Source organism: Miscanthus floridulus, chromosome 10, assembly GCF_019320115.1.
Source record: "Miscanthus floridulus cultivar M001 chromosome 10, ASM1932011v1, whole genome shotgun sequence".
NCBI classification, from domain to species: domain Eukaryota; kingdom Viridiplantae; phylum Streptophyta; class Magnoliopsida; order Poales; family Poaceae; genus Miscanthus; species Miscanthus floridulus.
The window spans coordinates 109,970,485-109,983,332 of record NC_089589.1 but is presented as its reverse complement, the minus strand read 5'-3'; the positions used below and the strand labels follow the sequence as shown (position 1 = coordinate 109,983,332).

Here is a 12,848-nt window from a genome sequence, read left to right as displayed (position 1 = left end):
CTAACTAAACTAATAGATCTAGCACGTTAAAAAAAGAAATAAATAGCAACCTTAAATTTTATCCTTCTCCAACCTTCTGCAACCGTCTCCTATATATACATAGCTTTCTAAACAATTTTCCATTTTACAAAAAAATGATATTGTATTCGGAACCCCAAACTATTTCTAACCAGCCAAACCTTTTTAGTAGTTTCTTTGTCTTTTACCACTTTTTCATATGGAACCATTTTTTTCTTAATTTACTCATACGTGCAATTTACGGAGAGTGGATATGGAGTTGCTCTGAACCGTTAAAACTTATTAGTTGGAGAGGATATTTAGCAATTTTTTATTTTTAAGAGCTCTTTTACCAAACTTTTGATAGGCACTTTTTCTTTTTGCTAAAAAATCAAAATTGGGAGTTGTTTTATAATACTCCTGCAGATGCTCTTACTATGTCCATCTTTCTTGCCAGCCAACGATACCTCGTCGACTTCATCATCAGAATCGAGAGGTCCAGAGGGTGAAACAGGTTGGGGATCCTGATCCACATCCACGTCGTCAGGCATCATCGACCTGCGGAGAATCATGGTCACCGACGCTCCAAACGCTTGCGTCGGCTGGTGGGGGCGAGGGAGAGCTACAGGCGACGACAAGGCAGCATCAGTGTCACATCCCCTTGCACAGTGGCCGCTGCTCGATCGGATGGACTCTGCAAGTGGTCTCACCGGCCCTGCAAAGTAGCGACAGCGTGGCACGAGGAGGGACTGAAGGTTTGGGCTGGATTCCGACCGCTCTGTTAGCTGTACCCACATGTTGCAGAGGCCATGACTAAACCACGGATCCGACGTGTACAGGGAGGAGCAGACCAGACAGGGTAAAAACACAAGAGCCCATTGCTCATATTATAGTGAATCTTGCAATCACTTTATTTATAAATTTTGAGCAAAGTCTGCTAATTTAACTATAAATTTCTTGAAATACATCAGGCTCATCCTCCGTTCATTTCAAATTATGTCAGAAACCATAACAGCAATCAACCGTTCTCTGTGTCAGTGTCAAACGATATCAGGCTAGACATTACTATACATCAAGCGATGCCAGAAACAATTTCTACAAAAACAAAAAAAAACTCTACGCACATACGCCAAAAACAGATACGATAACAACGACGAAAAAGATAAACATCACGTTCTCAGGGATCCACTAACTGATGCCTTCGCAACTCCAATACTAGGTTCTCAGGGATCCACTTGTGATGCGCCCCTGTACATAAATTATAAATAAAAAATACTCGTACGAGCAGGACGTGATCCATTGTGTGGGTTACTAGGTTTCCTATTGGCTTTCACTTTCTACCAATATATGTATTTATTTAATTTCCTTGGCCAGCCACTATTCCTACAATCCCCTTTGGTGCCATAATACCACCTAACCATCTTTGATTTTAACGAACAATGATTTTGTAAGTTTCTTATATCGTCTAATACCACCTTCACATCTTCGATTTTAATCTACAATGTTAATTACAATCAATCCAATGTCTACGTGCTGATTAAACTATCTTTTTTTAGATAATGGAAACTAAAGTTCCGGCTTCATCGTTCCTCTCGGAGGAAGAATCAGACCAATTATTACAAATTCACACTAAAAATAAAACCAGGGCACCAGTCCTAATGTCCAAGGCGATAAGAAAAACTCCATCCATGAGAAGCAAGCAGAAACATGGCACTAGACTCTAAAAGCCTGCATGCCTCCACAATGGAAGTCTTGTGCTCATCCAAACACTGTAATTGAGTCTAGAATCGGAGCCAATATGTCCCCCAAAATAGTACCTGCAAAAAAGTTTCTTTTTGGCTTTTGTTAAAAACGAAATCATTTCTTGTGAGCCAGATTGTCCAATACAGGGCCGATGCTCCTATCAAAACAAGCAAATTGTGTTTGCGGGGGCTCAATTTTGACCATCCCCAATTTAAACCATCTGACGTCATTGATTGGATTAATGAAGCCAACATCATGTAAAAATGTAAATATATAGGTTGAATTTTAGAAATTCTCACTACATGAAAAACGGTTTGTAGCAACGGGGCGAATTTTTTGTAGGGCGGCTGGTGTTGGAGCCACCCCTACAGTGGCATGCTCAGAAGCACAGACACCAGCCGCCCCTACAAATGGAACAGCAGGGGCGGCTGGTGATACAAGTCGCCCCTACAAATGAGTCTGATTTGTAGGGGCAGCTCACTCACCAGCCGCCCCCGGAGTTTCTATTTGTAGGGGCGGCTGGTGATTGAGCCACCCCTACAAATGTCCGCGTATAAATACCTCCGATTTGTAGGGGCGGCTCAATCACCGGCCGCCCCTACAAATGACCCACATATAAAACAACTGCAGCACATTCTTCTTCCTCGGGTCACTCGCTCCAACCCGTGAAAGAAAGGTGGGGAGGCCTTGGGCACCTCCAAAATTTGCTCTACTAAGGGGAGAAGATTTTAGTCTCAAATCCTTTGGTGGAGAGGTTGTAAAAGGTAACAAAATGCTATTCCACACTTTTTTTAAGTTTTAATCGTTGGTTAGTGAGTAATTAGAGTTTTGTTTTTCTCTCTCTTCTATGGTGCTTGAGCTACTTATGAAGCAAATTAGACCGAAGTTTTAAATGTACTAGGGTAAATTAGGGAGGGGAGCAAGATCATACCCTTATTTGGTCAATGTTTCTTGATTTTAGTGAACAATTAGTTAGTTTTATGCATGTTTCATGTGCATGTAGATCTAGATATAGGGTTTGGTTTTTTTATTAATTTTGTTTTTGTAAATTTATGTTTGATAAAATTGGACTAGGGTTTGTATGAAAGATATTGGGTAAAATATAATTGTTGCTAATTGTTGTCTTTGAAATTGTTTCTTGTAATCAATAAATATGTATTTTAATTTTTCTCTACCATGGTGTGTTTGTATGTTTCATGTAATTATATTAGATTTATATTCATATATATCTGAAGTATATACAATTATTCTCAAGTATTTATTAATTTGATTCATTTTTATATATATCTGAATAAGTAGTCATTTAATGCTTGTTTTGTTGTTGTTGTAAAAGATGGAGTATAGGAACTCTTGGATGTATGGTTCGTTAAGGTTTGAGGCAGGTTTTCGTGAAGGCGTGGATAAATTTATTAAAGCCACAAAGAAGCATGCAACGATATTGAAAGAGAATAAGGATATAATTATTTGTCCCTATAAAGATTGCAAGAACCGTATGGCATGGACAGATGTGACTATCATCAGATCACATTTGATTATGCGAGGATTTGTTGAGGACTATACAGTGTGGATTCATCATGGTGAAACGGTTATTGTTAACAAGGAGGATGAGGAGGAATACGACGACGAAACCATAGAATCCTTGTCCCAATATTCAGTAGAGCTTGATGCACGAATGGATTTTGAGTTTGGCAATGAACAAGGTGGTGATGCTGGTGGTTGGGATAGTAACGACGAAGGTGGTGCCAATAATGATGGTGGAGCACGTGTTGGGGATGAAGATGATTTGGAGGACATGATTCGAGCCCTTAGACCAGAGATTTTACTAAATAGCCCGAAAGGTCTAGAAAATTTTGAAAGGGTGACAAAAGCATCGAAGGAGACTGTGTATGGTGTTGAAATGGGTTGTCCGACACATTGGACATTGCTACGTTTTGTGCTTGAGCTGCTCATCCTGAAGGCTAAGTACGGCTGGTCAGACTGTAGTTTCAATGATCTATTGCATCTCCTGTCATGGGTGCTACCACAACCAAACTCAGTTCCCACCAACACATACCAAGCGAATAAGGTCATAAGTCCATTGACAATGGGGGTTGAAAAAATCCCTGCATGCCCCAACCACTGTATATTTTTTTCATGGCGAAACGTTCAAGTCACTGGATAAATGTCCCCGGTGTGGGGCCAGCCGGTACAAGAACAATGACCTTTACGGTGGAGATGAAGCCTCTATGGGGAAAAAGAGGAATAACAAGGGTACAAAAAAGATGGTACAAGAATCTCAGCCCCTAGAGGACACTCCATTAGGCAACGATGCAAAGCAGAGAAGAATTCCTACCTTGGTAATGTGGTACCTGCCAGTGACCGACCGCTTGAGACGTATCTTCCTAAACCCTAAAGAAGCCGCACTCATGACATGGTGGGATGATGAGCGCAAGGTGGATGATGATAAGATTGCACACCCGGCTGATTGTAATCAGTGGCAAAGGTTTGATGAGAAGCACAAAGAATTCAGCGATGACCTAAGGAATATACGATTTGGCTTGAGCACCGATGGAATGAATCCCTTCAATGAGAGGATGAGCAACCACAACACTTGGCTAGTGATCTTGACCATGTACAACATCCCAACATGGTTGTGTCAGAAGAGAAAGTACCTTCTCCTCACTATTCTTATTTCTGGCCCTAAACAACTAGGCATTGATATAGACGTGTTCCTCGAGCCTTTGATGCAAGAAATGGAGAGGCTATGGAGGCATGGGGAGCATATGTACGATGCGTTTTGAAAAGAGGACTTCATATGTAGAGCAATAATATTTGTTACTACCAATGATTACCCCACGCTGTTTGCTTTGTCTGGACAGATCAAAGGGAAGACGGGATGCTTGGTTTTCTTGGATGGTACTACATTGGTGCACCTAGATGCATCCAAGAAGATAGTTTACCTAAAGAACCGACGCTTCTTACAAACAAGTCACAAGTACCGTAGCAAATTGTTCTTTAGATTTTATGACAACACCCTAGAGATTGAACCCCCTCCGGAGAGACATCATAATGGAGAACCCTTGTACAGAATGGTGAAAAACATATGCGTCGTCTATGAAAAGAAGAATCCGGATGGGACGAACAGAGATAGAAGCACACCTCCTGTCGAAGGCGTACCTTTCAAGAAACAATTGGTCTTCTTTCAGTATATGTCTTATTGGCCAGACTTGGAGGTCCCCCATGCTATTGATGCTATGCACGTGCAGAAGAATGTCTTTGAGAGTCTCATTGCTACCTTGATGGACACAGGCAAGTCAAAGGATGGTCTGAAAGCACGGAAAGACATGGTGCAGGTAAACATGATGCCATAGCTTCACCCGGTACCTAAGGCTAATGGAAAATACACTCTGCTCGCGGCGTGCTTCAACCTAACACCAGACGAGAAGAGAGCTATATGCACTTTCCTGAGGGGGGTCAAAGTCCCAATTGGGTTTTCAGCAAATGTGAAGAAGCTAGTGTCGATGAAGGACTTGTCAATAACACACTACAAGGCTCACGATTGCCATGTGATGCTGATAGTGTTTCTACATATTGCAATCAGGGCTATAAAGCCAGAGTTCTTGAAAATGGCCATCACCCGCATGTGCTACTTCTTTTTGAAGATCTCATAGAAGACGATTGGCAAGCAAGAGCTGAGTGACCTACATGAATTTGTGGTGGAGACACAAAACCAACTAGAGATGTGTTTACCTCCTGCTTTTTTTTATATAATGCCACATCTCATGATTCACATGGTTCATCAGATACTGGCGTTGGGCCCTTGCTACTTGCATGAAATGTGGTCCTCTGAGCGGTTCATGTCGGTTCTAAGTCGATATGTGCATAATCGAGCATACCCAGAGGGCTCCATAATAGAGGGTTACAGTACTGAAGAAGTCATTGAGTGTTGTCAAGAGTACCTAAAAGTACAAAAAGGAATTGGTAAACCCGATTCTCGTCACAAGGGTAGGTTGGCTGGGAAGGGCACCAGTGGTAAAAAAGTGTTCATCGACCATGATTACAAAGAGGTGAGTCAGGCGTATTACAGTGTCTTGCTGAGTAAACAACTGATGCAACTGTATATTGATGAGCACTTGGCTATCATTATGACGGAGAGAAATGGTTGTTCGGATGATTGGGTCATGAAACAGCACAAGCAACGACTAACTACATGGTTGAAGGACTAAAACATATCGCCTGGAGAAACCATAGACTCTATTACCATCAGTAGGTTGGCGGATGGGCCATCGAGACAAGTGACATCTTGGAATTCTTATGACCTCAATGGGCATGCGTACTATACCCACGCAAAGGATAGTAAATATATGAACCAAAATAGCGGCGTTTGAATAGAGGCTCTCGATGGATTGGGGCAAAAGATCCAATACTTTGGCATCATTGAAGAGATATGGGAACTTGACTATGGAAGGGATATAACGGTGGCCCTGTTTCGATGCCGCTGGATCAAACAACACCAACTGAACGAGATCGAATTGAGAGTCTTGGACCTCGAGAATCTAGGCTACCAAGATGACCCTTGGGTGCTCGCTTCACGTGTCGCACAAGTTTTCTATATGTCTGACCCACAAAGTAACCTTCCCCCGAAGAAGAAGACAAAGCACGTAGTTGCCTCCGGGAAACAGCACATTATTGGAGTTGATGGCGTGGACGATGTTGAAGCTTACAATAACTACGATGAGATGCCGCTATTCATAGACTTTCCTAAGAAGATCAGTATTGTGGAAAAGAGCCTACCCAAAGACATTGTCATGGGAACGAAAAGGTGTCAAGGGGAAAGTCGTTACAGCGGGCTAGCTAGTTGTTGAACGTGGAGTGTTTGTGTGTGTGTTTGTAAGACTTCATTTATGCATGCGTGTGAGACTATATATTTATATATGTGTGTAAGACTATATATTTTTGTATGTGTGTGAGACTATATTTATGCATATGTGTGAGATTACCCTTTGCAACATCCAGATGAATCTATTTCAACATCCACTCTATTACTACTAAAACTTTATGCAATCACTTAACACTTTATGAAATGAAGAAATGACCAAAATAAAAGTAGGAGATCTTGACGAGTTATACAACTTTTATATTCATCACCTTTACAGCTGAAATCATTTAGTGGTTGAAAATCAGGTTTGAAGCTGTTATTTTCTGAAATTCAAAATTTGAACTGTTCAAATTTTGTCAAATAAAAAGATGACCAAAATAAAAGTTGTAAATAGTGATGTGTTCAACAACTTTTATATTCATCACCTTTACCACTGAAATAATTTATTGGTTGAAAATCAGGTTTGAAGCTATCATTTTCTGAAACTCAAAATTTGAATTGTTCAAAATTAGTGACAAAGATAGATGACTACACTCAAATGATAGAGCATGATTTTAGAAAATTTTAGGAAAAAAAACCATCATATTTGGAGTTAGTATGAGGGAAAAAAACTAGTTACAAGTTTCAGCCACAGATTAAAAAGAGAAATCACACTTGTTCATCATTGATCATCATAAACAATTGTGATTTTTCTTTTTAATCTCTGGGTAAAACTTGTAACTAGCCTTTCTCCCTCATACTAACTCCAAATGTGATGGTTTTTTTTCTAAAATTTTCTAAAATCATGCCCTATCAAGTTACTGTGTTGATTTGGTCATTCTTTTCATTTGACAAAGTTTGAGCATTTCAAATTTTCAAATTTAAAAAAATGATAAGTTCTAACGAGATTTTCAACCATTAAATTATTTTAGCTGAAAAAGTGATCAATACCAAAGTTGTATAAATCATCAAGATCTACAACTTTTATTTTGATCATTTCTTCATCTGACAAAGTTATAGTAAATATTGTTCACAAATCAATATGTTTCTCGTATAGTTCGTGAAACTATGAGTCATATGTGAATTTATGAACAATGTTTACTAATACTTTGTCACATGAAGAAGTGACCAAAATAAAAGTTATAGATAGTGATGAGTTAAACAACTTTTATGTTCATGACTTTTATTGTTGAAATCATTTAAGGTTTCAAAATCTTGTTTGAAGTTGCCATTTATTGAAATTCAAAATTTCAACTGTTCAAATTTGGTCAAATAAAAAGGTGATCAAAATAAAAGTTGTACATATTGATGAGTTCTACAACTTTGGTATTCATGAGTTTTTCAGCTGAAATCATTTACTCTTTCAAAATATTGTTTCAAGTTAAAATTGTTTGAATTTCAAATTTTGAATCATTAAAAAAAAAGTCACATGACAAGATGACCAAAATAAAAGATGTACATGTTGATGAGTTATACAACTTTTATGTTTACAGTATTTTCATTTTATTTCATTTAATGTCATAAAATTATAGTCAAAGTTTTAAAATTCAAATTTTTAATTTTTGTTTTTTTTTTGTTTTCTATATTGTTTTGACTACAATTGTTTTTATATATATATTTCGGCATATATAGAATAATACAAAATATTATATTTTTGCATATATACAATTATTTTTATATTACTTTGTGTTTTTGTGATATAAAAAATACAAAATTAATAATTAAATTAAATAGAAAATATTTGTAGGGGCGGCTAGATCATGAACCGCCCCTACAAATGTATTTTTAGGGGTCGCTGGATCAGGAACCGCCCCTTGTAGGGGCGGCGGGATCAGAAACCGCCCCTACAAATCACCATTGGTATATAAACAGGGGCGCTTGGGTGACAAATTGTTGGGCGCTCTCTTCTTCCTCCCGACGCCGTCAGGCTGCCTCTCCGCACCCCAGTCAGTCTCCCCCGACGCCGCCGCCTCCCTCTCCGCACCGCCTCTCTACCGCCTCCCACCGCCTCCCGGACCTCTCCCGACGCCGGCGCCCCCTCTCCGCACCCCCGGGCCACAGCTCGACATCCCCGGGGCGCCACGACGCCGCGCTCGGCCGCGTGCTCTAGCTACAGATCGACTTCGTCGGTGGCTAGGGTTTGAGCTCCGCCGTCAGGCTGCCTCTCCGCACCCCCAGCTCGACATCCCCGACACCGGCGCTCCCTCTCACTACTGGATTCAGGTTCTTTGCCGAGTGTCTGAGGCACTCGGCAAAGGCCAAATTGCACTCGGCAAAGCCTTTGCCGAGTGCGGCACTCGGCAAAGAACACACTGCAAAAAATTGATCGGCAAAGCTCTCTTTGCCGAGTGTCTTTTATCGGGCACTCGGCAAAGGCTTTGCCGAGTGCCCCGGGGACACTCGGCAAGGAAAAGCGACCGTCACGGCGCCGGTCCCGTTGACGGTGACTTTGCCGAGTGCCAACCCTGCAGGCACTCGGCAAATATTTTTTATTTTTAAAAAAAAATTCTTTGCCGAGTGCCACCCTGCAGTCACTCGGCAAAGTGTTTTTATTTTTTTTTAAAAAAAATTCTTTGCCGAGTGCCAACCCTTAAGGCACTCGGCAAAGCTTTTTTATTTTTTAAAAAATTTTCTTTACCGAGTGCCAACCTACAGGCACTCAGCAAAGATTTTTTATTTTTTTAAAAAAAAAATTCTTTGCCGAGTGTCAACCTGCAGGCACTTGGCAAAGATTTTTTATTTTTTTAAAAAAAAATTTTTGCCGAGTGCCAATCCTGCAGGCACTTGGCAAAGAGTTTTTATTTTTTTTTTTAAAAAAATCTTTGTCGAGTGCCGACCCAGAAGGCACCCGGCAAAGATTTTTTATTTTTTAAAAAAATTTCTTTGCTGAGTGCCCTCTGGGTGGCACTCGGCAAAGTTTGAATTTTTTAAAAAAAAATTCTTTGCCGAGTGCCCTCTGGCCGGCACTCAGCAAAGTTTAAATTTTTTTAAAAAAAATTCTTTGCCGAGTGCCATGGTCGCAGCACTCGGCAAAGCTGAAAAAATTATTTTATGGGCGCCCATTTTTCCAGCTTTGTCGAGTGCTGTGACCATTGCACTCGGCAAAGGGTCCTTTGCCGAGTGCAACACTCAGCAAAGTGACCCAAAACGATAATTTTTATTTTTTTTACATTCCATCATGACAAATAAATTCATACAAACATATATCACATATATATCTCATCCATCACATATATATCTCATTCATCACATATATATCTCATCCATCCACACATCCATCCGCACATATCACATCCATCCAATATCAGTTTGCAGGATACAATAAGAATTTCCTGAATGAGAGACAAAAAAATTGCCAAAGATGATCTTCTAAACATGAAAGTTCAGGTATACACACACGCTCAACACAGTTGTACACACACCTAGCTTTCTCTTCAGCTCTGACAACAGCTGCTTCTAGAATTACAGCATTTCCTCTAGCTTTTCCTAGTTTTGAGCGCCACACCTGAGCTTCTTGAAGAGCAGAATCTCTCTCTGTTAGCAAACGATCTCTCTCGTCAACAAGAAGCTTTGCTTTCTCCTCTGATTCCCTTAACTGAAACAAAAATACAGACATGTTCAAATATTTTCATTGACATGAAGCATTCTCATGGTGGTCTGAATCTAGTCTATAACACTTTAACTAATAAGCATTAGAAGATATGTGTACTGTATGCGATTGTTACCCTAAGCAAAACGTTCAAGTTCTGACGTAAAAAATCTTCTCTCTCAATTGAACGTGCTGCAGAAGCAGCAGTTTCAGCTGCTTCTGCAGTCTCCTGTAACTTTTCTGCAATTTCATTGATGGTAGAATCACGTGCACGAATATCCTGCAACAATTGGTGGAGTTCGTCGTCTTTAACTCGAAGGGTCTCCTGTTGGTCGCAGATGCATTGCCATTGCCAGAAAAATAGAAACAAGAAAACAATTTCAGTATCCAATCATCAAATTATAGCATATTATAGTTTTAGAAGTATCGCTTTGAAAGACAGACTACAATAAAGTTATCCATCATATGAGCTTTAAATGTTTTATTATAGATGATAAGTTCATTATCAACTTTTGCATCACAGGATTACAAATCAGTTTTCAGTCAGTCAGTGAATACAATGGATCAAAGCATTCAAATGTTTTCATTAATGAGTAAATTGCATGAATTTCCATTTAAATAAACCTACCCGTAAAAAATTGCGTGATTTGCCATTATGTGTGCGGTAGTTGAGCAAGGCCTTCTCTAAATTCACCAACCACAGCCACCATATATGCATCAACTAAATAGCAGAGTTCAAGTCAAGGATGCATGGGTCTTTTGAAATTTCTCTTAATCTGTCTTAAATATCTAGGATCCAGGACAAAGGGAGTAGTCCACTAATATGGTTTTCTATTTTTTTCCTCTTTTCAGTTCTGCCAATACTGACACTTACGGGAACAAATCAAACAGCAACCCACTATAGACCCAGTTGTACAAGTGCAAATAGCAGATTCAACATATATTCAATTAATGTTCATTTAATCTTAGTCAGTCCAGTGGCAGGGAAGAGATAATCCAACAGTAATGCAAAACTCATGGTTCAGGATAAAACCGGTTTCAGGGAATACAAAAGTTAAAAAGATAAATATAATCAAGAACCGTAGATTATCAAAGCTTACTGTAAAGTGGATACCCATGCTCTTGCAGCGCTAGGAGTTTCTGCACAAAGAAAGTATTCCTTTTTCTGTGGAGTTCCAATATCTAGAACACTAGTCAAAGAACGCAGCGAATCAAATCTAGACAAAAGGAGAAGAGAGGAAACATTATAACACAAAGATACCCCATAAGGATACAGAAACATCCATCGTATTTTGCCAGTCCATTGCACCAAGTGTTTGCACAGGTCATTACAAAGTTTCCACAGCGTATATCCAAAAGTCATGACGGACTAGAATAGAATTAGGTCCATACTGGAAGTTCATAGGCGATAGTGTCACTGTGCTTGTCGAATCAAACACGATTACTCCCCTAACATCTTTGTCACTCCTATGGACCCTACATCATCCAAAAAATTTGGTGTCATTCATTTGGCGTTTCAGGTACCGCCTCTTTGGCAAAAAGGAAAACAACTCTGCAGTTACCGTACTTGTATTCTATTTTTCCAGTTGTAGGATCAAGTATGACCCAGCCCTCATTCCTCTAATTTCTTAGCTGATATATACGAGTAAAAAGAAGAAACATCATAAGTGGAAGCGACAACGTGGAATCCAAACAAAAATAGCAATGCTATGAGAATGGAGAACACCTCAGAAGTCGCACATATACTAGATGGTTTATACACGGCTACACTAGCAAGGAACTGAATTTGCAAATAAGAGGAAATGACAGTTGACAGGTAAACAACAAACAGATGTTAACTAGAGGCTCGCAACGGTATCCAAGCGTCAGCAATAACAGCACAGGTTGGCTTTCTAGCTGTTTCCTGCAGTAATTTCTATTGACATCGAGACAGGGAACCTGTACCAAACTAGAAATCCAGAAAGAAGGGGAAATGAAGGGAGTGGATTTACCGTGTCGGATCGCGGCCCTGGAGGAGGTGGCGGGTGGAGGTGGAGGAGAGCTGGCGCCGCACCCGGTCCAAGCTGCTCTGCATCTCGCCCACCACCTGCGGTCAGCTCGACGCAAGAGCGAGGAGCAAGAGAAATTCCCAGCAGCTCCCGGTGAGATCCCAGCTCAAATCATACGGAAACGCAAAGGAACCCGCCAACGTCGGCCGATACCTGGCCCGATCCGGGGACAAGAGAGGAGTTGCCGGACTCACCGTGCTGCTGCTCCCGTTCGAGGCCATGGCTAGCTGCCGGTGCCGGTAGGACAAGAGGAAGAAGAGGAAGGAACCCCCTCCTCCTCCTCCTCCCCTCCTCCATCTGCCGGCGTTGGCGGGCCGGCGAGCTGGCCACGCTCGGCCACACGCGGGCAAGGGGGCAGGCGTCGGCGCGCAGCGCGGGGAGGGGCTGCGGCTGCGGCGAGCGGCGCGCGGCGTGGGTGCGGGGCTGCGTCTACGGCTGCGGCGGGCGCGGGCGCGGGGCTGCGACTGCGCGCGTGTGTGCGTGTGTGGGAGGGAGGGTTCGGTGGCCGGCTGTCTAGTGCGGATGGGCCCTTTGCCGAGTGTCCCGATCTGGCACTCGGCAAAGAGGCCGGTTTGCCGAGTGCCAGACCGGGACACTCGGCAAACATGTTTTCCTTTTTTTTTAAATCTAAATC

At 41.3% G+C, this 12,848-nt stretch overlaps 1 protein-coding gene across 3 annotated transcripts; it reads right to left on the bottom strand.

The window, feature by feature from the left end:
* Nucleotides 1-9,872: 9,872 nt before the first annotated feature.
* LOC136485311 (uncharacterized) lies at nucleotides 9,873-12,525 on the bottom strand. 3 transcript variants are annotated; one of them, XM_066482221.1, is made up of 7 exons: nucleotides 12,409-12,525; nucleotides 12,158-12,252; nucleotides 11,734-11,798; nucleotides 11,441-11,642; nucleotides 11,281-11,348; nucleotides 10,303-10,491; nucleotides 9,873-10,172 (listed from the first exon to the last, which is right to left on the bottom strand). In XM_066482221.1, exons 4-7 carry the CDS (start codon nucleotides 11,493-11,495, stop codon nucleotides 9,882-9,884), a joined length of 603 nt encoding a protein of 200 aa, XP_066338318.1. In that variant the 5' UTR covers nucleotides 11,496-11,642; nucleotides 11,734-11,798; nucleotides 12,158-12,252; nucleotides 12,409-12,525; the 3' UTR covers nucleotides 9,873-9,881. The 3 variants fall into 3 exon arrangements, with proteins under 3 accessions (XP_066338318.1, XP_066338319.1, XP_066338320.1); XM_066482222.1 differs by lacking the exons at nucleotides 12,158-12,252; nucleotides 12,409-12,525 and having other exon boundaries at nucleotides 11,441-11,744; XM_066482223.1 differs by lacking the exons at nucleotides 11,734-11,798; nucleotides 12,158-12,252; nucleotides 12,409-12,525 and having other exon boundaries at nucleotides 11,267-11,348; nucleotides 11,441-11,457.
* Nucleotides 12,526-12,848: the final 323 nt, after the last annotated feature.

Excerpts from the sequence above, each read along its gene's own strand:
- LOC136485311 (XM_066482221.1), bottom strand. The coding sequence starts at position 11,495 with ATGACCTGTGCAAACACTTGGTGCAATGGACTGGCAAAATACGATGGA. Across the intron at positions 11,349-11,440 it reads AAAATACGATGGATGTTTCT|ATATTGGAACTCCACAGAAA; the intron begins GTATCCTTATGG and ends CTAGTGTTCTAG. Across the intron at positions 10,173-10,302 it reads ACTTGAACGTTTTGCTTAGG|TTAAGGGAATCAGAGGAGAA; the intron begins GTAACAATCGCA and ends TTTTTGTTTCAG.